This window comes from Trachurus japonicus, chromosome 22 (genome assembly GCF_045865225.1).
Source record: "Trachurus japonicus isolate A0001 chromosome 22, Traja_1.0".
Taxonomy (NCBI): domain Eukaryota; kingdom Metazoa; phylum Chordata; class Actinopteri; order Carangiformes; family Carangidae; genus Trachurus; species Trachurus japonicus.
In genome coordinates, this window is record NC_140928.1 from 21,710,767 (window position 1) to 21,735,507 (window position 24,741).

A 24,741-nucleotide genomic window follows, 5' to 3' on the forward strand; every position below is an offset into this window, starting at 1 on the left:
ACTCTATTTTCTAAAAGGGTGATGTTTCTAAGAGATTGTCTGATTTTGCTGGATGAGGCTGTCCCACTCAGCTTGTGTAATTTGGTATTAATAAGCACTTCTGCAGGGTTGCTCTCATTCAGCTAATTGGTTCTGTCATCCACATCAAGAGATTCAGCACATAATGTTAAAGTAAACAAGTTTATTCTAAGGGAGACATGAGTAAAATAACTTTCTGGAGTCTGGATGTCACCATCAGGTTGCCAGGCAACCAGCAGAATCTACCCTTAACCCAAAGTGAATTGAAGCCCCCCAGGAACACAACTGGGCTGTGAAAAGATTGAATTGTTTTATCCCAATTTATTTGTGCAGAGAGTCAAGATGTTGGCTCAACAGTTTTTGACTAGAGGACAACTACTCCACATAAGAAGGCTAATGCATACATCAGTATGTGTTGTTAGTGCACCATGAAGGACATGATTCCTAACTGTCTTCCCACTGCAGAGTTATGACAGGCTGTGTTTCGGGGGTGCACAGCCAAGCTGGAGCCATTGCTGCAGGGGATTGAACCCTCGTTTTCTGGTGTGATTTTTACCCTCAATGCATGAAAGTTTCAGTATTTGCATATTGGGCAGAAATGGCCTCCAGCAATGTCCAGCAGTAAAAAACAACAACAAGAAAACACTGGATGAACTGTCAGCAAGAGATTGTATCAAATACACAATTTAAAATACAGTAGTAAGTAACCTTGTTATAATGGTAATACTTTAAAGAGTTGAGGAACAATTACCATTGTCAGTGCAGTTTTGTTGTTTTGTGTTACACATTAATGTTAAGGACAACCTCAAGGATGTTTTATTGTCATCAGAGTACCTGTTCTACATGAAAAGGATTGAATGATCCTGGATTATGTAATGTCATTATGAAAATTGAGAAAGCACACACTAAGACACTTACACAAAGCATTGTTTAGCTCAGTTGCAGCACCCGCCCCATGTGTTGAGGCTTTAGTCCTCAATGCAGGTGGCCCTGGTTCGATTCCCGCGTCGAGCGACCCTATCCTGCGTGTCATTCCCCGTCTCTCTGCCTCCCCATTTCCTGTCTCTCTCAACTGTCCTATCAAATAAAGGCATGAAAAGCCCCCCCCCCAAAATGGATTAAAGTATATAGTAGTAAAGTATAAAGTGTGAACACTGGGAGGATAGGAATAATATTCAGGGAATGTGAGAAGCAGCAATTCTTTAGTGAAATTGTGTGTACGTTTTCAGCCTCAAGGTGCAGTGTGTCTCAATCACAGACTGGCCCTAATCTAGAGTGAAATAAATCGTAACAATTAAAAATCAGCCTGAAAGTCACATACAGACACAGACAGAGGTGGCTGGATCAGTTTTCAACAAACTTGACTAGTTACTTTACTCACCTCCTCCCTAGATTGTTTTGTTGTGTTATTGGTACTGGAATGAAAAGTGCATGGTGATGAATTTGTCCCATACTGTACCTGGAATGCTATTGAGATGTCCTAACAATGGCTGTCAGTTTGCATTAGAGGTACATACCTGCCCTATCTGGTGACACTGGGCTTGGCCAGCCATGGGAACTTTCACTCCTTTTGTTTGTTAATGCATTGAGATGGCTAAAGAATTTATTGTAGCTACCTTTGCCAAGGAAGTTTTGACTTGCGTCTGTTTGTTGGTTTGTTTCTCAGCAAGGTCACACAGTGGCCAGGGAAGAACCCATTAGAATGTGGAAGCAAGATTTCTTAAAATTACTTTTCCTACACATTATACAGTAGGGGGCATCCAATATTTTGATCATTTTCTCAGGAAATAATGTAAAACCTTATGCAATTTAGTGATCCAGATCCACCTAATAATCTAGGTTTCACGGTGGGTAGGTGGGGTTGTTTGGCCTTGGCAGAGGAATGAACTCTACAGAATGTCATTCTAGTTTTCTTTTGGACTTTAAGGCAAATGAGTCACAGAGGATAGATGATTATTTAAAGCACTGATCTATTGACTTGACTTTCATTTTTAAATGGCAGGATTAGATTTGTCAATCTCAATGAAATAGGAGAAAAATTGAACCAGATCTACCTGCAGAATTAAGAATATCATCAAGATCATATCAAGTTTTGTGGTCAAGACCCTCCTGTGCACTAAATCACTGAAGTCTGTAGCCGTTCTCCACAATTAAAATTTGTATCTGATTGCTAACACATTAGATAGAGTGCCAACCTGTCCAAATGGAGCCCGGCCTACCCTTCTGAAGTGTACACCACTATGATGTAACCTTACTGTACAAACAAGGATTTTTTTTTAGATTTACTTCACATTTTTGTATATAAGTATGTCTATTTAGTCGTAAGTATGTCTATTTAACAAACCAAATCAATTTGTCCATATTAAATTTACTGAGATTTATCATATAGCTGTTAAATTGATAAATTTGATTTAAAAAAAACAAAACAATAGCTCCTCTCTTATTTACCAGACCTGTAAGAAACATTTCACGGACCATCACTAACCCTTAGTCTTGTCTCCTGAATGCCAGTGTTATAGTTTGTTGGTCAACCTCATTGAGACATTGAGGCATTATTAAGCAACTTAGAGAGAGCAGATACTTCCTGCTTATTTTTGGGCCATTATTTTTTAACTGATGCAACTGGGAAGTGGTCAGAAAGAGACTGCCACCAAATCTGACTAACATATATTTAATGGGATGTTTGAGTACTACAACAGACTGCAATGGCAGAAATTACCATAGAGTGGATTCAACACCTTCTGTTCTGACAGGGAAAAACTGAGCATATAAACTTCAGAGATGTATAATTGAATGCACTGCCACAGTACGGTGTTGCATTATATTCTACAGGCTATCTAGCCTCTATATAATAATAATAATAATAATAATAGGCTTATAAAAAGTAAGTTGTAACTCATAGTAGCTGGCCAGAGGGGTGTGGACAGGGTGGATGAAAGATTCAGATGAATGTCTTAAGTTTTTTCCTTGGATGTCACTCGCCTCACTGTGAAACACTGGGATTCATTTGTTGAGAGGTTTGGGCTTTAAACAGTTCTGTGTGGAAGCTAAAGCAGCCACTGTGACAACAAGAGAGCACATGGAGCCACGACTGAGATGATCTTTTGCCCACTGGTGAGATCGCACACACACACACACACACACACACACATACAGAGCATCATGAAGTTGCATCAGCACCGTGTCAAGCATGAATTTCAAGTACACTGCTCAACTATCAATGGGCCGTGACTCTCACAGTTGACTCCACTGGTGGCAGCGGACCCTGAACACTAACTGAAGTATTTGTGATGAGGAGAAGTTTCAGGACGGCTGCCATGGCCTTCTTCACTGTCAGTAATCCCCACAGTCTGCATCGAAAACTTTGAAAATAGGCTCGGGAAGACAGAAGCACAGTGAAGCAAGGACCATGAACCCATTAAACACTGCAATGACTGCTGCTGATACTGTGTCCTTTTATTTCACCAATTATGTCCTTGAGGTAAAGTTTGATAGAAAGGCTCTAGAAAGTTCTATCCAGTAAGTGTTTTTATGTTCCAATGTGCAATTTTTACAGTCAGATGTATAGAAGTTGTAAACAACTGTATGCTGCTATTTTTCTCTCTCTCTAATCAATCAGGGAGGAGAAGGATTTGATGACCATGATCAGGTGTGACCATTCAGTAAGAAGCCTTACATAATACAAATATATATTGTGCCAAAAATATCTCACTTTTGCTGAATTTGTCTTCCTTTATTATTCCTTAAATCCCTACGTTGCACATGGATTACCGTATTTAAAGGTTGAGTCTGGAGGTTTTTGCTCAAAAAATATACAACTTATACAAATGAAATCTGTCTTAATCATCACCTGTGGCTGGGCTAGTCCTGTGTGGTGGTGATTGTGTCTGCAGATCGGACCGGATAGGGTCTTTGCAGCTTAGAAACTGCTCAAACAGGCGATTGAGAGGGTTTTGTACATTAACAAGAATGTGCAGAAAATAGAAATAGACCCTGGATTTTAATTGATGCCGGCTTTTATTCGCTTGTAGCCAGACCTGGCCAATGCAGAGACCAGAGTCTGTTAGAGTCGGCTTTTAGCCTATTTGAGAATTTACGGTAGCCACATATGATGATCTGGGAGACGACTGTGGCGCTTACAGGTGTATCTCAATAAGTAAGAATACCATGCAGTAATCATCATGTCAGTAATTCAATTCAATTCAATTCAAAAAGTGAAACTAATACATAATATAGCCTACATCCATCACACACAGAATGACCTACTGACTGTCACAGTTTGTTGTCATGGATACACAACAGCAAACTTGCATTCATACTTGCCTGACGCAGAGTGATATGCTGTGATGAGGCTTTAGAATAGTAGTTAATAGTAGTCATTATATCACAGTTAACAACCAATCAAATCGCTGGATTTCATCTTTCTGTTGAGCCTGAGAACAGGGGCCCAGTTTGAATGTTTTGTTTACAAACTGCAACGAACAAACCTCCAGACTCTGCCTTTAAACCCACACAAGACATCAGTCTATGTAAGATAAACAATGTACTGCGTCAGTACTCGTGTTTTCTTTAGGATTGGTAGATAGTGTTTCAGGACTCACAAAACATCCAAGTGGCTGAGATAATGGAAGGAGAAAGAAAAGTACTTCTTCAAATCAGTCAACCAAGGACAAGAGAAACACTGAACCTCCAAGCTACTCTAGTGAGGGGGTTGGTTTATTTAACCTTGACAATTGACTACTCGCTTTACATGAATATATAAGGAGAGGTCCAACAGGGCACACATCACTAGGATAACTCTTTGGCTCTCCTACAAGCTGCCCACTAAAATGGCTTGTTTTTTAAATTTCATTCTCCTGGCCATTTCAATCTGCATTTTCCCAGTTTTTACAAGTGATGAAGTCAGACATTTCAACTGTGAGTAAACCTTTAATATATATTTATAAATATGAATGCAGAAATCTACTTTCACCTAAACTGTGTGACACTAGCTGGTCAATTGAGAGAAACCGATTGAGATGCAGACTATGTGTGCTGTCATAATTCAGAATGACAAGAAAGTGTAATCATACTAATAACAAATGACTATTATTCATAATTAAGTTATTAGGCCTACCCATTTCTAAGATGAATATGTACTGGACGTGGATAAGGGAGAGAAATCCATGGAAATGTCAGCATGATCATAAATATTTCTCCTGTGTTGTTTTTCTTTTGCATTGAAATTCAAATTTCTATTCAAACCAAGTCAGCACATTTTCAACCAAAGCTGACACACTGACATAAAGGTGAAAATGCTGCATGCCTGGAGTAACCTTGACTGTTGGTTTAGTGTACTGATGTAAACATCCCTCAAATACATTAAAGTAGGTAATAAGAAGTGAAGTATAACAACAGTTAAAATGTTACATTTAGTAGTGTCAAGTACACTGTTTCATAAACAGTTAGTGTAGTCAATGTGTTTGTAGAAATAACTGACCGCATAACATCATTCAAAATGCTGCCAAAGTAAAGGTGCATAAGTATAATTAGCAGAATGTCCCTACCTGAGAATTGGATCCCTTAAAAGATACATATATGATGGGAATAAAGAAAAAAAAATGTTGTCCTGTCTTTTTGATTGTTATAATATAGTAAATTTTATAGTAAAATGATGGGACAGATTTAAATGAAGAAATGTTGGGAACAGTTTAATGTAACATCTTCATATCTAAAATGTGAAATATTCCTGTCTAAAATGTTGGTTTATGGGAGAAAATAGCATCAGATTTAAGTACTTCATTAACAAAGGCTTGACAATGTCTTCAAAAGTGCGGCAGTGTGATACAAACTGTGTTACCTTCTGCCACTTACAGTATACAATGTATAATTTTGTACAAACTTATATTTATAATACCACTATAACACATTTTATGCTGTGTTTTTACTATGTATGTGTGTGTTTCTATATTTTACTGTCTACTGTGTACCAGCTACATCTGTCAGAGAACTGCTTATATCATCATATCAAGAGAGTCTTCAAATTGTAGAGGGGGGCTTACAGCAGTCAAGACAACGGTAAAAGAAAACCCCATCAAATTAATTCACATGTAACACCTGTCTCTATTTTAATGACAACAACCCTGCCAAAAAAATGAAAGAAAGAATCTGTCAATTTCTGTGCACAGACGGAGCGCAACCTCACCCTCCACACATATGTTTGCATTCCTTCGGCAAACGGAGCCTGAGACCCTGGAGATTGCTCAAGCTGCAGAGGTTTTTCAAACAACTCTGCAAGTCCTAAAGAGCAGAGCAAGACAGAGATACAAAAGGGATGTCTCGGCACCAGGTAGAATTTGCTTTCTTTAACTCCATAGTATCCCACTGTGTAATACCTACCTGTAAAGCTTTTGAGTCAGACACCATGGAGTTAAAGTAACTGAAAACATTGGGTATTTGAAATGGATATGGGCTATAACTATCGGATTGAAGGATTTAAAAAGACAAAAGATGCACATTCACAGATTACTGTTTCTTATTTGACACTGGGTTTGTATGTTGTTGTCATGCCCTGAGTTTGCCGCCACACAGTGGCTCGGTTTTTTGTTGTTATTGGACTCTTAGTTTCTGTGTTTCCCTGTTTAGTTTAGTTACTGTTTTATTTTGAAGTTGTGTTGTGTCATGGTCTGTGTCTTCGTCCTAGTTTCCTGTTTTATTTTGAAGTCCTGGTCTTGTCTTCCTGTGTGCTCCCTACCCTTGATTACCTCATGTGCCTCACCTGTGTCTAATTGCACCACCTGTGTCTCGTTCCCTCGTGTATTTAACCTCAGTGTCTCCCTTTGTCTCTGGCGGTTCATTGTCTTTCGTCCATGTCCTCGTCCATGGTGTGTTTCCCCTCATGTACCTCATGGTCCTGTGTCACGCCAAGGTAAATAAAGCCTGTGTTCGTTAAAAGTCTGCATTTGGGTCCTGCTTCCCTGAAAACCTGACAGTTGTAAACCATGAAAATATTTAATTCAGTTTAATTTCCCTTGTGTTCTCTTTTCTGTGTCACTGTGTCAGAGCTCCTGACATGGCAGGATGTGGAGGAGATCGCAGAGCTGTCTCTGTGTCCTCCTGCAACACATCCAGCCATGTGCCAAGACCACTCCAAGTATCGCTCCATATCTGGCCTCTGCAACAACAGGTAGCCGACTGATATCTTACTTTTTGGAGAATAGTCAACAGAGAGAAGTCTTATGGTCTGTGCTTCTTCCTGTCACTGGACCAAAGTAAAACACAGTTTTGGTCACATATATAAATAAAATAGATAGCCTACGATTACCACTGGAAAAAAAAGTGAGTGAGATAAAAAGCCAGAACCGCCACACACTGATGCTGCTCTGAAATTAAAAATGCAAACACTCTCCCTTTGTACATTTCAAAACTTAAGTTGCACAACTTCTGCCAAACTGAAAAAAAAAAAAAACATTTCACATTCACTTTCATTTTTGTCATAGCAAGCGCATACTTTTCTGTGCAGTAAAGATTTATCTTCTAAGCAGTAATGGGACAGATTCCAACTCAAAAATTAAAATAAAACTTGGATTTCGGGATAAGACTTTGAATATGCCCTTATTTTCTGTTTGATTGCAAAGACTAAATTAAATAGAAATTTATTATTATGAATGATTTCATTTTAAATTGGCAGATGAAATGTCATGGTTCTTTTACTGTCACATAACTGCTCTTAACTATCTCTCTTTCTCAGTCTCCGTAAAAATGTAAATTATTGACCTTCAGTGTTCACTCTTGGCAACTAGGATCGGGGGTTTAGTGACTAAAGGTCCGATACCGACTTGAAGAACAAGATTAGACTAAACCAAACCACAAAGTATTTGTAATTGACAATGGGCTCTATGCACAGCTTCACCACTTCCTGAATTTAAGGCAGGTCCTTCATTTCCTGTCTTACATTATTGGACAAACTGATTAATCCAGGTGTGTCTGACCATTGTGACTACTCAGACACACCTGGATTAATCAGTTTGTCCAATAATGTAAGACAGGAAATGAAGGACCTGCCTTAAATTCAGGAAGTAGTGAAGCTGTGCATGGAGCTCATTGCTGATTTCACAGATTCAAGTATATTCACAGGTGTTGTTAATACTGCACATATAAAATCATACTTCTGGAGCTCCCTCCTTGTCTCTACTTAAAGCAGAAGTAAGCGATCCGGTCGTTTTGGCTAATGCTGCGTTCCAGGCAGGCTTTTGAAACCGTAAATTACAGCTTCAAGTCACGACGACTTTGTAGCGTTCCAGGCAACCCACTCATGTTTTTCCGACCTGTTTTAGTCACTATAACGGCCACTCGTAACTTCTGACCCGTGAACTCGTACCAGATCGAACTGGTACGACTTCACAGGTCGGAAAAACACGAGTTACGAGTTGCCTTGAACGCACCATAACAGTCCTCGTCCCTACGTCACCACATTCAGGCGCATCCCTTGGCTGCACACACAGCCCTTCATGCTGTTCTCTCTCCTCATTGGATAAAACTTGTAGGATACGAGAAAAGTTTTCTCCTCGGCTCAGAGCAGAGTGACTGACAGACCCGTGTTTCAGACCAAACACTCTATAGAAGTGATTGCTGTCGGAAGATATAACTATTTAAGACTTATATTAACACAAATGTTGCTTACTTCTGCTTTAAGGCAAGGAGATGACTTTTTTTACATTTATTTCAGTCAATCATTGTTGTTGCTTTTGTGACATCAAAACTTATTATTGCTACATAAGTTGTTTTTTTTTCCAAGGGAGAAAATGTCCTCATATGGTCACAGCAGTAAAAACAGCGATAACACCCGAATCACCATTGTGTTACTGTACAATATGGCAAATCCTTAAAACTAGCTAGTGCAGTATAAGAGGCTGGTATTGGTTAGATTGTGGTTAAAGAGTAGTTTTTGTCTGTTTATTTGGAGTGAAACAAATCCTGTTGCTTTCAGTTATGGCATATAGTGTTTTGCATTACAGCGTTTCTGGATACGCTTCATGATTCTTTTTTTTGTCAGGCAAAATCCTCTCTGGGGAGCAGCCAACACTCCCTTGGTCAGATGGCTTCCAGCTGAATACGAAGATGGAGAGAGGGAACCCAAGGGTTGGAACCAAGGACGGCTCCATAATGGATTCCAACTTCCCCCGGTAATCTACAAAATGCTGGTCCGACAGACACAAAGGTCTTGCTGGAGAAATTAGAAATGAAGCAAGCTCACCCTGCAAACCCGAGTTAATGTCGCATTCCATTTATTTTTCTAACCTGTTTTACTGCAGATAAAGTCCACGGCAATTTAGGAAGAGCAGAAGTGTGTGTGTGAGATGACATAGATTACAGCTGTATTTGAATGTTATGGCCTGTGCTTTAAAAATACTCTGTTCCAGTGGTTTGAAAGGAGCTGGTTCCCAGTCATGTGGATAAACATTATTCCTCCCAAACAGCAAATGAAACTGTTACGCTGATATTTGCATTGAATTTCAGTTTTAATTTATGCACTCATTACACAGTGAGAGTGAGGTCTTTTAGTGGAAGAGCTCATGAAATATGCATCAGTTGTATCCAGCCTGCAGTTTACCTCCACATAAGAGCTGTAGTTGACTAGTCTTTTAGATATTTAACAATCTCTGATCCTAACTTTTCCATTTCTTACAAAAATGGGTTGAGTGAATCACATCTTGGATGGTTAATGTATTGGATTAACTCGTTTTTTAATCAGTTGTCAAAATCCTATTTGTTAGATAAATTAGTATGTGAAAAAATGGAAGCCCCTTTGTTGAGCTTAAGTCATTTATCTATTTATATCATAAGTTAATGAATTAAAGAATGAGGTAGTTCACACAAACAAGGAAACTCTCATCCATCATAACCCCTGACTGGAACACCAAAGGCCGTCCCTAGAATATGTGTTCATTTCTGTTAATGATGAAAACACTGACTGATAAATTGCAACACACAGCAGAGACGATTGTGGGGAAAATGCAATTGTAAACATAGTACTCACTGTCTCCCAAAATAACAAATCCTCCTGTGTCGACAGCCATGGGAAGTCAGCAAGAAAATAATGAAGAGCTCTTCTCAAACTGAGGATGACTTGTATACTCAACTGCTGGTGGAGTGGGGGCAGTACTTCGACCATGACATAACCTTCACCCCTCAAAGCAGTGTTATGGCTTTGAATTTCCCAGACTGTTCGAGCACCTGTGACAACGTGCATCCATGCTTTCCTATCAAGGTAAAGTAAAAACACACTTTCTGAACTTTGCTAGCTAATATTTGTCATCATTGGTCTCTTGTGTCTCTCTCCTGTGTTTGAATGAAAGTGTACTACATTTTGCGAAGTTATTAATTACTATCTTGTTGAGAGTGAAAGAAAAACATTGATACTACTCTGACACGTCATATCCTTTCAATATAAAGATGAAGCCAGTAACTGTTTACCTAAGATTAACATAATGACTGATTTCCTGGACTTACTGCCTCCCAATCTGCTGCTCTCAACCAAAAGATAGTTTTGCACAGTAGGCCTACCTGTCCTTTAAACCAATAATTCCTTATATGCTTAAATTTTTATAGGTGTAACTGCAGAGGATTTAAAAGAGTTAGTTAACACCGGACAGAGGCAGGTAGGCTGGTTCCCCCGTTTATAATGGGTATGCTAAACTAAGCTAGGGGAGGACTAAGCTAGGGGAGGCACGAGTCTTATGTCCCAAAATCCTCAACTATTCCTTTAAAATGTCATGACCATAACCATATAAATTAAAATGGTTCAAGATATTACTAAAGCACGCTAATGTAAATTGTTTTGTCTTCACTGCAGACTTTTGATAGGCTGTCCTCTGCACAAGGCTGCTTGCCATTTCATCGCTCCACATCAGTATGTTTCATCGGTTTTGAGTCAAATATTGGCCAAGCTCTGCAGCGACAACAGATGAATGCTATCACATCGTTCATGGATGCCTCTCTTGTGTACGGCCACACTCCGAAGATGGCGAGCTCCCTCCGTGATCTCAGTGGCCTTAATGGGAAACTTGCCGTCAACAAACAGTTCAAGGACCCGAAAGGAAGACCCTACCTTCCCTTCGTAGCCACTCTGCCGTCAGACTGCCACCAGGACCCTCAAGGGGGAAGAGTTGAGTGCTTCAGTGCTGGAGACACTCGGGTCAATGAGGGTATTCCCCTGACCGCTTTGCATACGTTGTGGCTTAGGGAACACAATCGAATTGCAGAGAGACTGAGACGCATGAATCAACACTGGAGCCCGGAAACTGTGTACCAGGAAACCCGCAGCATTATTACAGCTCTACACCAGGTATGCGAGTCGTACAGTAACTATAAAAACTGACTGAAAGCTATTGGACTGGGCTGACTTTCCACAAAAAATACATTTCCTAGAATCTAAGTTGACAGAAAAACAAAAACAAAATCTTTAATTTAATTTGTCTCTAATTTGTATTTTTGCTGAACATTAGATGAGAGGACTAATACAACTCCAGAAGATAGTTAGATTATTTCAGCATAAAGACCTGAAACAAGGCAAAGAATAAAAAATAAAAATTAGAATGACTCTGCCCAAAGTTTGGAAAAAAAAAAACTTCAACCAGCAACTTAAAATATTACTAATTAAATAGAACAAAGAGAACTAGAATGTAACCTAACCCTACATTTCTTGAGGAGATGATATTTATCTGCTCATTTAACCTTAATTATTGACATTAAGAAAGCTGGAACCATTTTTGTCTTTAATATTACTTTAATTATTGAGTAACTATTAAAATGGTTGCTGATTAATTTTCTGTCAGTCAACAGTTTGTTTCAGCTTTAACTGTTCATTGAGCAGTGCTGGAAATATTTGTAGTGTTTGCTAATTTAAATCAACCAGTCTGTTTTCTGCCATGCACAGATGCAACCACTTCTCGTTCCTGTGCCCTGTGCCAAGATCCTCATATCTTATGTAGCTCGGGCAAAGTGGTAACACCTGTACCATCAAAAATTCATCTATCTTTGTTGAAACCCTATGAGGTCTTGAATCAAGTCCAAAACTTGGCATTTGTTCACCAATTCTTTATGCAAAGCAGCTTCTGTGCTGTTATTAGGTTGCTCAGATTTTGGCTGGTGGCCTAAATGTCTGTGACCTTGCAGAAACAAAGCACTTTTTCAACCATCTTTTTTTGTTTTCTTCGGGATGGCACTCAAATGACAGCTGCTATGTTCCATTTAAAGCAGAAAGCGATCCGGTCGTTTTGGCTAATGCTGTGTTCCAGGCAGGCTTTTGAAACCGTAAGTTACGGCTTCAAGTCACGACTTACGACTTTGTAGCGTTCCAGGCAACCCGTAACTTGTGTTTTTCCGACCTGTTGCCTGTGAAAGTGCACTATAACGGCCATTCGTGTTTTTCCGACCCGTTAACTCGTACCAGATCGAACTGGTACGACTTCACAGGTCGGAAAAACATGAGTTACGAGTTGCCTTGAACGCACCATAACTTCTTGTCAGCCGACGGAGTTGGCAGCCCCCGCCCTCGTCATGGATCTATTGGTCCTCGTCCCTACGTCACCACATTCACGCGCATCCCTTGGCTGCACACACAGCCCTTCATGCTGTTCTCTCTCCTCATTGGATAAAACTTGTAGGATACAAGGAAAGTTTTCTCCTCGGCTCAGAGCAGAGCGACTGACAGACCCGTGTTTCGGTCCAAACACTCTATGTAAGTGATTGCTGTCGGAAGTAGGGATGCACATGATTAACCGTTAACCGATAACAAGAACTTTGACTGATTAATACTATCGGTTATTTATTTATTTTATTAGCTCCTTATGTTGTCAACTCATGGGGGCGTGTCGACACGTGCAGAGTTCACGTGCCTTCAGTCATATTTCCCAGCAAAAAGTTACACAGGAGGACTGACAGTATGTGCAGCAGCAGCCCCCATGAAGGAAGGTCAGACAATAAATGTAGCCTACACGGACATAGATGTGAATCACCTGTAACAACGGCGCTGGAAAAAAAAGAAAAAGAGGACGTCGCTGCTCTCCAGCCTGTTCACCTGCAGCTCTCCTGCAGCTCCACAGAGGAGCTGTCAGAGGAGCTCTGCTGTTCCTTCAGCCTGGTGTTTGGCTGCACTTTGTATAAAAACAGTTCTACATTGGACGATCTAACCTCCATATGAGCGCGATCAGCTGAGACAGAGTGCACTGATCAGCTGTTGCGGCGCACGTGTGTATTTAACGGCAAAAAAAAAAAAAAATTGGAGCGATTTTTTTTTTTGCCGTGCGCCGCAACTGTCTTAATCTTATCGGTTAACGGTTAATCGGTTAACGAGCGTCGGTTATCGGTAAGAAAAAAAATTCAAAATGTGCATCCCTAGTCGGAAGATATAGGTAACTATTTAAGACTTATATTAACACAAAAATATTGCTTACTTCTGCTTTAAGGAGCACAAGATGACATTTTTTAGCACCAAAGCACATTGTCATTAGTTTTATCATCTGAATGTTTCCAGTAAACATCATGCCTCAACTCCATTTAATGTTTCCTGTTGAAATTAGAGTCCATTTGCACCTAATGTGGTTTTACTTTCTGTTTCTGTGTTGTTGTTTTTTTTCTGCTCTCTTTTTCTGACCCACCTGTGTCTCATCAGACTAGTTCCTTGTGTATGTATAACATTGTGTTGCACGTACAGTATGTCAAGGTCAGTAGCTACTTGAGTCCTTGCGATACCTGTCTAAACTTTGCCTCCAATATTTCAGAAAGGCATAAGAGATCCAGGCAAGGTTTGGAAAAATTAAAAAGCCTTTATTTTAATGGGCAAGGAAGATTTTATGTTTGGATTATTCGCCTGTGTTTGCTGCCTTTGACACTGGAGTGCCTCATCTGTTTGTAAATTTTACAGGAGCATGGGAAACAAACACTGATAAAGTTGCTGTTTATAGTGAGTGAGGCATGGCTGCTTCTTTTAGTTACATTTACATAATGTCTACTACTGTAACCCAAGCAAGTCAAGATGAAGGTAAATAGCGAAGAAGAAAGAAAAAACAAAAAAAAAACTTTTTCAGCATTGGAAGCTTTGTTGTGATTTAATTGATTCAGAACTTGTCTGACCCTGACAGCTGCTGTTTATAAGTCTGACTGTAAGAATCAACCAGCTGTGGAATCCGCTGCTTTGCTGTCATTGCAAAAGTCTCAGCAGGATCTTTTACAAATCACCTCAGTGGTGATGGTGCAGTTCCCAAAACTAGAGTCAGAGTTGGCTTCCAACTTCTCCTCTAAGTCTGAGTTCAAAGCAACAACAGACCTTATTCTCACAGTAACAGCTGTAGTGAGGAATGCAAAAGCAATGATCACCTTTCGTGGCATTGAGGACGCATTTTGGTCTTTCAAATCACTCTTTCATTTCATTATATGGTGATGTTTACTTGTTTAACATGTTTTTAGAGCAAAAGTTAAACTACCCTACAATGTATAACATGCAATTGGGCTTAAAAAACAGATACTGGAATTTTGAACAAGCACAACTCTGTAAGTATAGCGTTTCCTGTTTATACATCCAGCATACATTGTGTAAAAATACCCTCAATTTCATTTTATCAGTTTATAATTGCCAGTCAGATTTTAAAAAGAAGTAGCCAAAAAGTAAAGGTTTAACTAAAAAGTACTCTGATTTTCATGAAGTTTTGGACAAGCTGAACAACATTTCATTCATACATTACTGTACTAATATACGTAGATCCTTGACTGTTTTAAACAGAGAACTGTCAAATTGGCTTTGCTCAGCATGAGTCTGTTTGCTTGTATAACATAAGACTCTTAATGACAGGGCAGGCGTCAACGCACAGTGGAAAAACTGACAATTGATAATCCTTCATCATAAACAGTGCGTAATAAGACAACACTCATAGGCCTACCTTTTACCAGTTTGACACATGGATTACGCTCTGTTTTTCTATTGCCTGTATGATTCTCTTTGTGCACACAGTAGGGCTTTGTTATACAGTACTTGTTACCTTTTTTGTTGTCTTAGGACGGATAACAGAAAGGTTGTGCAGCATGACTGATAGGACTGATTGTTGATAGCAGCTAGTTCCTGTTATTCATTATTTATTTATCTACAGTATTACCTGCGGGCAGAGAACATGATTAACAGTGATGCTGGGTGCTTGCATTCTTCATAGAATATAATGAACAGAATATATTTTAATGCAAATGACTCATTGCTTCTACTGTGGGAGACCAGTGACAGTGGTGCTTGGCTGTTAAGGTGTGCACAGCTTTTTGAGTAAATGGAAAATATTCAGTAATCTTTCAGATTATTGGGGGGCGGACATTTTATTATTGCAATGGATTAACAGCTGCTATTTCCTGGTGACTCGGGGGCATTACCAGAGGATGGAGATTTACAATATTAAAAAGAGATGGGGCTAAGGTGGAGGGGTTCTTTAAAAAAGCATAAAAGGCAGGTTCTGTAGGGGATTTACATACTGTAGCTATAACCATGACCGACCTGGAAAATCCTTGTATTGCAGGTGCAGTGAAAAGTGAGGGCCTATCTGGTCTGACCAGGCCACAAACTGGTAGACTGTAACCTCATCTTTTTTCTATTTTCTTTTTTTCATGGAGGAAAAAAAAATCTCAAAGCTAAGATGAAGAATAAAGAAAACTCTCTGTTTGTGTTTCTCAACACAAGGATGTAGAATTTAACAAGAAGCTTGCACTTTATTTCCCTGCCACCAGCAGATGATTACTACAGACGATTAATGGAAGCGTAACACTTCAGTAGAATCACCGAGCTACAAGCATAATTTCATTTGTATGAGATCCTTTGATCCTTTCCCAGGGAGTTTGCCATCAAGCTGTGATCAAGTATCCCAGTGAGTCATGACAGTGAGACAGCCTGCACCTTACCACTGCTCTGAAACTAGTTCACTAAAATGTCTGCTGTGACAAACGTCTACTGTTAGTCAGGATTCAATTATTCCACATCACCTGCTAAGATAAAGTGGATTTACAGTAACTGCAAACCTTGTGCAGCCCTAATGTAATTTTATCACCTGTAGCTTTACGTGATTAAAACACTCTCCACTTTATTACAAAACACAAACTCTAGACATTGTTGTGGGCAACTGAGTTTTAAAGATGAAGAACTGCAGTTCTTAGATTTAAAGGGCCACTGCAGCAGTATGTTCACAGACAGTTCAGTCTTTCCAACTGCTGTCATACATTGTTACAAATCACTACAATGCCTCACTGTATTTCATAACATAAACAAACTATTGGATGTTTGACATTAATATACTGTAGTAGTGATACTGTATATTGTTTTCAGCACTTGAGTTAAGATGTCTGCCTATAATGTGAAACTGAAAGTTATCCAATTCCACTAAGGGGGGGGGGGGGGTTAAATTCTGCAGCTCATTGTTGGAGTTTTTTGGCCCATATGGTTGAATCCCTCCAGCTCTCACCAAGTCCCCTGCTCCATTTAAATCCTAAGGCAGCTGTTCCCATTAAACAAGCTCACACAGGGTGAATGTAATATAGGATTCTGTTTTCATACTGCATTATTTTTGACAAGACTGGAAAAGCACTACTTCAATGCATTAAAATGTATGCCATGGCAGTAATTACTAACCAAAAGAACTCCACATCCAGACCAATGGTGGTGTGCAATTAGCTAGGAAATGAAACATTAAAGTGGTTTAGACTAGTGCTATGACGTGGATGCCAGGGAACGTGTATATGTTTCTGCACATGCCACATCTTGGTCAATGGACTTCACATGTGGGTTACAAATTAAGTTTGTAGATAGCTCAGTTGTTTTCTTTGATAACAAAGGAAGTTAATACAAGATCCTGTCATCAGTGGAATGAGTCTGGACCTGATGATAATGTCATCTGGTTCATTTGAGCCTATATAAAGTTTGGTGCCATTATGATATTGGCCCTCTTGTGTATAGTTTGGAGGAGGTTACATTTCTACCTAAGTAATTGCTCAGCAACTTTCAAACTCCATACCCCTCATTTTAAGCCAATCCAGATAACCGTGATGACATGGCAATTTTTGGAGTCATTGTACCCAGTTATTTTCCACCACTGCATGGGTGACTGCTGCTCTTGACATGCCAGTACTCCCCCTGATATGGAACCAGAGCTATGAGAAGCACTGCTGCCTTAACATGAGTCAGTTTAGAAGCCGTGTTCCCGTTACACCTGACATAGTCTGCATCAGTTTAAGTTTTGTGCAGATTTCCACTTGCAGATCAAATACATAATAAGCACATGGTAGAACACTATGCTTTAATTTTCTTTGCAGGTACTGTTTTAAGTAGTTTTTTTGATGTTGTTGTGTGACTGATCTGTGCAAGGCAGCGCTCAGATCATCCAATCTGCAGTCTGAGACTCTCAGTATTCGGTGAGCCATCTCAGCTAATCATTTTTGCCTTAACAAGTTCATCTTAAACTGACTGCCTGTACACCAGATTAGAGGCAGCTCTATTTCATATCTTCAAAGTTATCTTCAGAGCAACAGAAGGTGAATTCTGGCAGGTTTAGGACCTTGTAAATGAAACCAAATGTGCATCTGAACGTATTTGAATGTGTGCTTGTGCATGTGCATTTGTGTGTTAAGATTCAGGTGGCAAACTAAGGCCTTTATAAATAATGATGAGGACAGATTAAATTCTCTGCAGTGACCTGTAAGAGAACAAATGTGCATTTTTATGACCAAGTTGCATGCGCACATGTTACCATTATCTGTAAAGTGAAATGCAGTATCCAAGCTATATGAGGTACATTGTGTGGCTTTAAAGCATGATGAGATGCACATTGTCCTTAGACTTTTTTTAATGTGAGTATCTTTTGTGATTCTTTGTGATCCACCTCCTCCTCTCTCTCTTTTATTTGACTCCCAGATCATAAACATGAGGGATTATGTTCCAAAGATTATTGGCACTGAGTCTTTTGAACATTACATTGGACCCTATGGAGGATATGATCCAAATACGAACCCCTCTGCCTCCAATGTGTTTGCCACTGCTGCGTTCAGGTTCGGCCACGGTACCATCTCTCCTATCCTCAGGAGACTGAATGAGAACTTCCAGGAAACTGAGCACCACCCCCACTTGAGACTACACGACACTTTCTTCAGTCCTTGGAGAATAGTCAAAGAAGGTCAGTGCATTCTTATGAAGCTGCCTGTTGGAGTTAATAACACATCTTGCAAGCGCACTAATCGCACCATTAAAATACAGAATGTGGAAAGATTAAAAAAAAAAAAAAAAACACCTTTATGTAGGTCAGCTCCAGTGCCGAATGTCCATCTTTGTGTAACAAATAATGTTACCCATACAATCCTATAGACTCAGACTCACTTTTACTTATAGACTATGAAAACATATTGTAGTATATCAGACAAAGGCCATGACCTGGTGTTCACCAGTCACTCATTATAGAATCCATTTCACACATAGGATCCTTTCCAGCTAATTATCAGTGCATTATTTATTTATCCGTTATAGCCTGGAGGCTGATCTCATGTACGTGAGAATCATCACGTACACAAAATGCAAGGTATACTCAAGAAACTACTTTCTATATTTTTCCTAAATCTAATCTGACCATTTCAGGTATATGTGTCATGTTGTCAGCAAAGCAGAGTGTATTGTGGCAACCAGGTCAAAGTCCCTGAAGTTCTCAGACTAAACTTAAATCCCCCTTCAGCATCTGTGTTTTGGTTGCTTCAGTTGGATGTTTGACCTTCACTGTGCAGAATGATGTAAGTGCAGTTTGATACCAGGAGGCCGTTTCCACATTCATCTCATTGAGAGGAAAGTCTTTTTGTGCTCACTTTAAAGAGGAACTAAGTCTGGTCGCTTTTCCTCCATTTTGCTAACTCTCTGGCCATTTGCCTTTGTTTACAAGGAAGCTGGCGAAAAATCAATAAATGGAGCGGTGGATAACATTATATAACATATATGATGTTACGCCGTGTGTATCTGTCTTAAACAGAAGATAGCTGGTTACAGAGTGCGTTTGTGTTGCGGTGCGCAGAGACAAGTGCAAGTATATACACTGATGTTGCAAGGTTGGTTTTCAGCCATGAGACACCAGGTGGAAGGCAGAGAGCCTCCATTCTCACTCGTAACAAGTCACAAGTCATGTAGTTAACTATCACAATTACTCTGGAGCAGGATTTTGTAACATGGAAACTCATTCAGAGGCCAGTCATGGTCCAGTCTGCTGCATGTGTTGTGGAGACCTGAAATCTCTGGTGTCCAGCAGTTAAATGTTTGATAGAAAAACACGAGGATCAGATAAAACTTTTAACAAGGTAAAACTAACCGCATCCCTTGATTCTTCAAGTTATTATTCAAAGTATTGTATTTTTATGTCTTAGTATCTGGAGGATCTTCACAGGTTTTAGATATAATTTCAAATGCTTGTCACTGTGTTAGAATGCATACAGTAAATTATTCTGCTGGCTTAGCTCCTGTAAAATAGATCTACTATGGAAACTAAGCTGCCTTTGAAACTCAGTTGTAATGCTAAATGGTATAGTGGTAGATCAGCTGCATACATTAGATGTGTTGAAATTAAAAATGAACCACTTTCTCACAATTTCATCTTTCCTCATCCTCCGTGTCTTTGGGCTCAATGTTAAACTGCCTTAAAGCAAAAATGTCAATTTAAAAAAAAATTCAAGTGCAAGTCTATACCCCTAGTGGAATAGAGCTTAACCATTAGGCCACTGACAAACATCAAACATTGACATGGTGAATTTGTATGCAAACAGCTGCTATTTACACATCCTGTGTTCACCAGCTAGTCCTTCATCCATGCTCCGTAATTTCCTGTCATTTCAAATTATTCTCATTTGGACATTAAATGTCAGTATAGCTTCTTTAAAGCAGCAATATGCATGATTATCTTCACATCACTGTCAGGAGAACTACAGAGAAAAAGCTGAACCAAATTGTATTGAAATAGGTGGAGGGATCGAACATGGGATACATTAAATTCTTGTGGACATAAATATCATTCCCTATGAATGTGTTAATGTGTTGTCTGGTGTATGTTGTTTGACACCGTGCTTGGTGGAGGTCTATGTGTCCTTCTAGTTGTTCGATAAAACCATATGACTATTTTCTCTTACCAGTCGAAATTGTTGCAGCTGAAAAAAAAGGAATATCAGTACCTCACTAATTCCAAGACCACAGTCTTTTCACTGACAAAAGCTTGTGACCATAGGTGAAGGAGAAAAAAAAGTCTTGTCTTCTCATTTTCAAAGCTCAGCTCTCACCTCACCACTTCACAGTCCCCCTACTTCTGCTAATCCACAGTCAATCACAAATTAAGGGGCTGCCAAATTTCTAAACACAGATGGATCAATCCACAGGTTTTTTTTTTTGAGAGAGTCATTGGCCTTTAAGCTTTTCTTCATCCTGTCTGTGTAAGCTGCATTTCACTTCCGTTCAAATTGGAGGTCACAGTCTGATTAAGTTCATGGAAGTGCTACTTACACAACGATTAGAATAGAATATGATGAAAATACTCCATGACATAGCACAATGTTGTTACAGTGAGCCTTTGTGTATGCAATGCAATCACAGTTTCAATAACTCAGGTCACGTATCCTGGAGATTATGAACAGGGTGCATTAAAGGTGCTAGTACATACACAAAAAATTTCTCACATTCTATTTCAATTTGCAATCTCTGAATAAAATATTAATTTTCAATATTGTGTTTTTGTTGTATTGGCTTTTTTTACATGAGAATTGAAAATAAATGACTAGATACACAGTACACAAAATGAAGATATAAACAAAGACCACACACAGAGGCAGCTTTGTCTAAACAATGTCACTTCAGTCAGTACAAGTCTAAGACTGAGACACTCACTGAAAAAAAAAAAATACAGATGCATGAATCCAAAGATACACTAGCTCTCTCACTCTGCTTATGCCTCAACTTGTATAGAAATAAACTCTATGGCTAAGGTTATTTCTGCAGGAAAGTAGTTTTAATACACAGCACAAGTTATTCAGCTACGCATCATTATGATAAACAGCACAATCATCCCCAATAGTCCATTCATCCAGTGAAACTGTTTGTACACCAGAGAGCACAGTGGAAGCAGTTTATACACAAACCTGTATTCTGAACAGCATAATACAGGGCTCTGGCCAGAGAAAAGTGTTTTCATTCTGTACCACATCTGTCCTTCTTGTCTTCTTGGTGGTCACACTTTTGATTAGAGACAGACATGAGTGTTAATGTTTTCTGTTACGTGTACTACTCTCCACATTCCACAGAAAAAAAAAGAAAAGCACCCAAACTGACTTAAACAATGTTGTTTGTCTAGGTGGAATTGAACCAGTCCTGAGAGGTATCATTGGCCATGCAGCAGTAGCTGTTAGCCCAAACATGCTGATGTCAGAGGAGACAACGGAGAGGTTGGTCCTCCTTAATATAGACCAGCACATGGACCTGGCTTCACTAAACCTGCAGAGAGGGCGTGATCATGCTCTTCCAGGTAAGTCCTGAGCTAAGAGTCATTATGGAGTGGTTTTATGGTATTCACTTAAGCCTGCCAAACCAGAGTGTCAAGCAGAAATCACCAGTGTTTATTCCAAAAGCTTAAAAACCAGTTCCTTTGTCACTCCTCCTTCAAAACAATTAAGCACTTTAATTTGTTTCCTGCATCAGATTTACGATAACATTTTCTTGGGCTGGGCCATTAGAAATGAAGAATGCAGCACCATCCCTTTACATATTTTTCTGGTTCATATATAGGTCAAAAGGGGGCTAGACACAATTGTATTCAAACTGGAGGACAAAAGTCACATTATTCATGCACATGCTCATGCAGACCTACCATTCTACTGACTATGTAAAGAAAATGATTTAACTCAACAAGCAGTGCATTTTTCAGTTCATCATGCAAAAAAAAGAAAGATGAGTTACAATAAGCATGACATAACACATTGTTTCAGAACTTCTTATGGATTTTGTTACTTTTGGACAGCAAGCCCTTTGTGTCACCTCTTAGTGCAAGCTTTGTGTTACATTATTGACATGTAAGTGGTCAGTCACATCTAACTCTTGATGAAAAAGGAAATGTATGCTGAACAAATACGAATGACTGTGTTAATTTCATGTTGTGCTTAAACGACATTTTAAGGATACAATGACTGGAGAGCATTCTGTGGACTGAAGCGCATTATGACCTTGGATGACCTCATGGAGGTTGTGGGAAACTACAGGATTGCTGAGAAGATACTAAAAGTCTACAAACATCCTGACAATATTGATGTATGGCTTGGAGGACTTGTTGAAAATTTGTTACCAGGCTCAAGAACTGGTCCCCTTTTTTCTTGTCTGATCGGAAAGCAGATGAAAGCACTTCGCGATGGAGATAGGTACAATCATATTTGCATAATTTGAAAAATTAAAAGAAACGCAGGCTTCAGCTAAACATTTATTGAAAAACTTTAAGTGTTGAACTCAACCATTTTTACTTTTCAGGTTTTGGTGGGAGACTGAGTGTATGTTCACCGACCAACAGAGGGCTGAGCTTTTAAAAGGTTCTCTGTCTCGGGTCATCTGTGACAACACCGACATAAAGGAAGTCCCTTATGATTCTTTCAGATTGGGGAAATACCCCTCTGATTATGTCTCTTGCTATAATATACCCCAGATGAATCTGGATGCCTGGAGAGAAGAGAGGAGTGAAGGTAGGCCTTTTTTATGGGGGTGGGTGATGGGGGTCATACACATTCCTTTTAATTATCATTCTGCTGCACATTAACATGGAAAACTTTTATCCCTTAATTCCAGCCTTAAAGCAGTGTGGCTCTCCAGCAAAGATAAAGAATGGGGATTTCATATTGTCCTCTAAAGGTGACAAACTGGTTGCTCTGTATTCCTGTTACCATGGTTTCATATTAAATGGCCCTGCTGCAATGGTTTGTGAGGGAAATCGGTGGAGTGATCAGCCCCCACACTGTACAGGTATGTGAATGTGAATTGTATTTGACATGTGCTTGTTTAACATCTATTTGTGGTGATGTACTCCTATCTATGTGGAGCTTTTAAAAATAAAAGGGAGGTTCCACTGTCAGCTAGTTCACAGCCTATCCTCTTCCACGAACTGTGACATTTGTAGGTTATTTTCTGCAAAATATGGCTCAGCACCACAGACATGCCTGGACAGCCTACCGCTGTACTGCCATATGATTGGTGCTTTACTGCTATCTGCTGGTACCAATGGTGCAAAGGATATTATCCATTAGGAAATACATTGGGAAAAACACTGTTTGCACAGATATCAAATCACATTGTTTTAATATCAAATCACATTGTTTTAATTCATCAATGGCACAAGGTTGGATACACCTTTAATGTGCTTTAGTTTCCATGTAAACAAGTTTTTAATGAGTTTAATCCACTTAGCAAGCAGCTATTTTAACAGCAACTTTACCTTCACAGACCTGGATGTGAGGTGACAGTTGTAGTGAAAAATCTGGGCTTGATTAGTGACTTATGACATATTTTAAAAGATGGTCTCTTTTTATTATGACATATATATTATTCTTTGGCTACTGACTCTGATTGATTCTAAGCGGGTGTTTACTAAAGTTTCTCACTCCTTGCCATAATTATTTTTTTTTTAATATATGTTTTTGGGTGTTTTTGCCTTTATTTGATAGCACAGTGAGATAGACAGAAAAGGGGGAGACAGAGAGAGGGGGAATGACATGCAGGAAAGGTCTGCCTGATGCAGGATTCGAACCGGGGACGCCGGCGTTGAGGACTATACGTAGCCTCTACATTGGGCGGCCGCTTTAACCACTGCACCACGCACCGCCCCCTTTGCCATAATTCTTGAAAAACACATCTACATTTTTGTGAAACTTTTCCCACAGATTAAATTTTACATCGTACAGTATTTCACATGGTTTATGATCTGAAAATACAGTAAGAAATGTTTTGACTGATCACAGATCCTGGCTTGCATAGCCTGTACATCTGGTATTTTCCTCTATCACTGAGGGGAGGCTTGTCATTGAGAAACGTTTTTTTAGTCACAGCTCTTTTCAGTTTCATCTGTGAGTGTTCTAGTCTATTTTTGGATGCTGCAGATCATGTGTGGCTTTCCTTATAACATGCGATCAGTATAAGTCAAGGAGGTCATGATCACATTGTAAATGTAGCCTGATTGGAATGGCTCTAGTTTTGGAGACCAGCCACAGTCTATAGGCGCTGTGCAGGTGTGCCAGCCCAAACACACGTTGCAAGTTTTGTGCATGCCGCTCCCCGGCACGCCCTGGCGCACCCTGTTGAAGGTATTCCTCAAAGTGGCAAAGGGGAAGGGGAGAAGGTGTGAGTGGGTTTAACACAGATGACTCAGATTTTCATCAATCAAATGAGCTCCTCTCCTCACCTTTAAATGCACCACGGGCAAGGCGGAGGCGCACTGCAATTTCGTCATTTTATATTTCGACATGGACGATGGAGATAGCGACGCCAACCGCCCAAACATTTTCCAGGAGGAAACTGATGGTCCGGGAGGTCTACACAACAGTGATGCAAACAAACCTCCACGGGCTGATGAAGCAAAAGTTGTCAGGGAGAAGATTACTAATAATGTTAATCAGATTTACCCTGATAACACTGAGAACTGTTGCCCAGTGTGAAAAGACAAACAAACAAAAAAA

The 24,741-nt window shown here is 39.6% G+C and overlaps 1 protein-coding gene across 1 annotated transcript; it reads left to right on the plus strand.

The window, feature by feature from the left end:
* Positions 1-4,823: 4,823 nt before the first annotated feature.
* Positions 4,824-23,043, plus strand: LOC146964000 (thyroid peroxidase-like). Its single transcript, XM_085767544.1, has 12 exons — positions 4,824-4,935; positions 5,991-6,075; positions 6,186-6,346; positions 7,060-7,183; positions 9,053-9,182; positions 10,073-10,267; positions 10,853-11,344; positions 17,936-18,194; positions 21,387-21,557; positions 22,206-22,443; positions 22,550-22,758; positions 22,862-23,043. Exons 1-12 carry the CDS (start codon positions 4,848-4,850, stop codon positions 23,041-23,043), a joined length of 2,334 nt encoding a protein of 777 aa, XP_085623670.1. The 5' UTR covers positions 4,824-4,847.
* The last annotated feature ends 1,698 nt before the right edge of the window (positions 23,044-24,741 follow it).

What these genes read in the sequence shown, in the direction of transcription:
- LOC146964000 (XM_085767544.1), top strand. Translation starts at nt 4,848, where the DNA reads ATGGCTTGTTTTTTAAATTTCATTCTCCTGGCCATTTCAATCTGCATT. An exon ending in ATCCATGCTTTCCTATCAAG is followed by an intron (nt 10,268 to 10,852) that starts GTAAAGTAAAAA and finishes TCTTCACTGCAG; the next exon opens with ACTTTTGATAGGCTGTCCTC. An exon ending in GAGAGAAGAGAGGAGTGAAG is followed by an intron (nt 22,759 to 22,861) that starts GTAGGCCTTTTT and finishes CCTTAATTCCAG; the next exon opens with CCTTAAAGCAGTGTGGCTCT.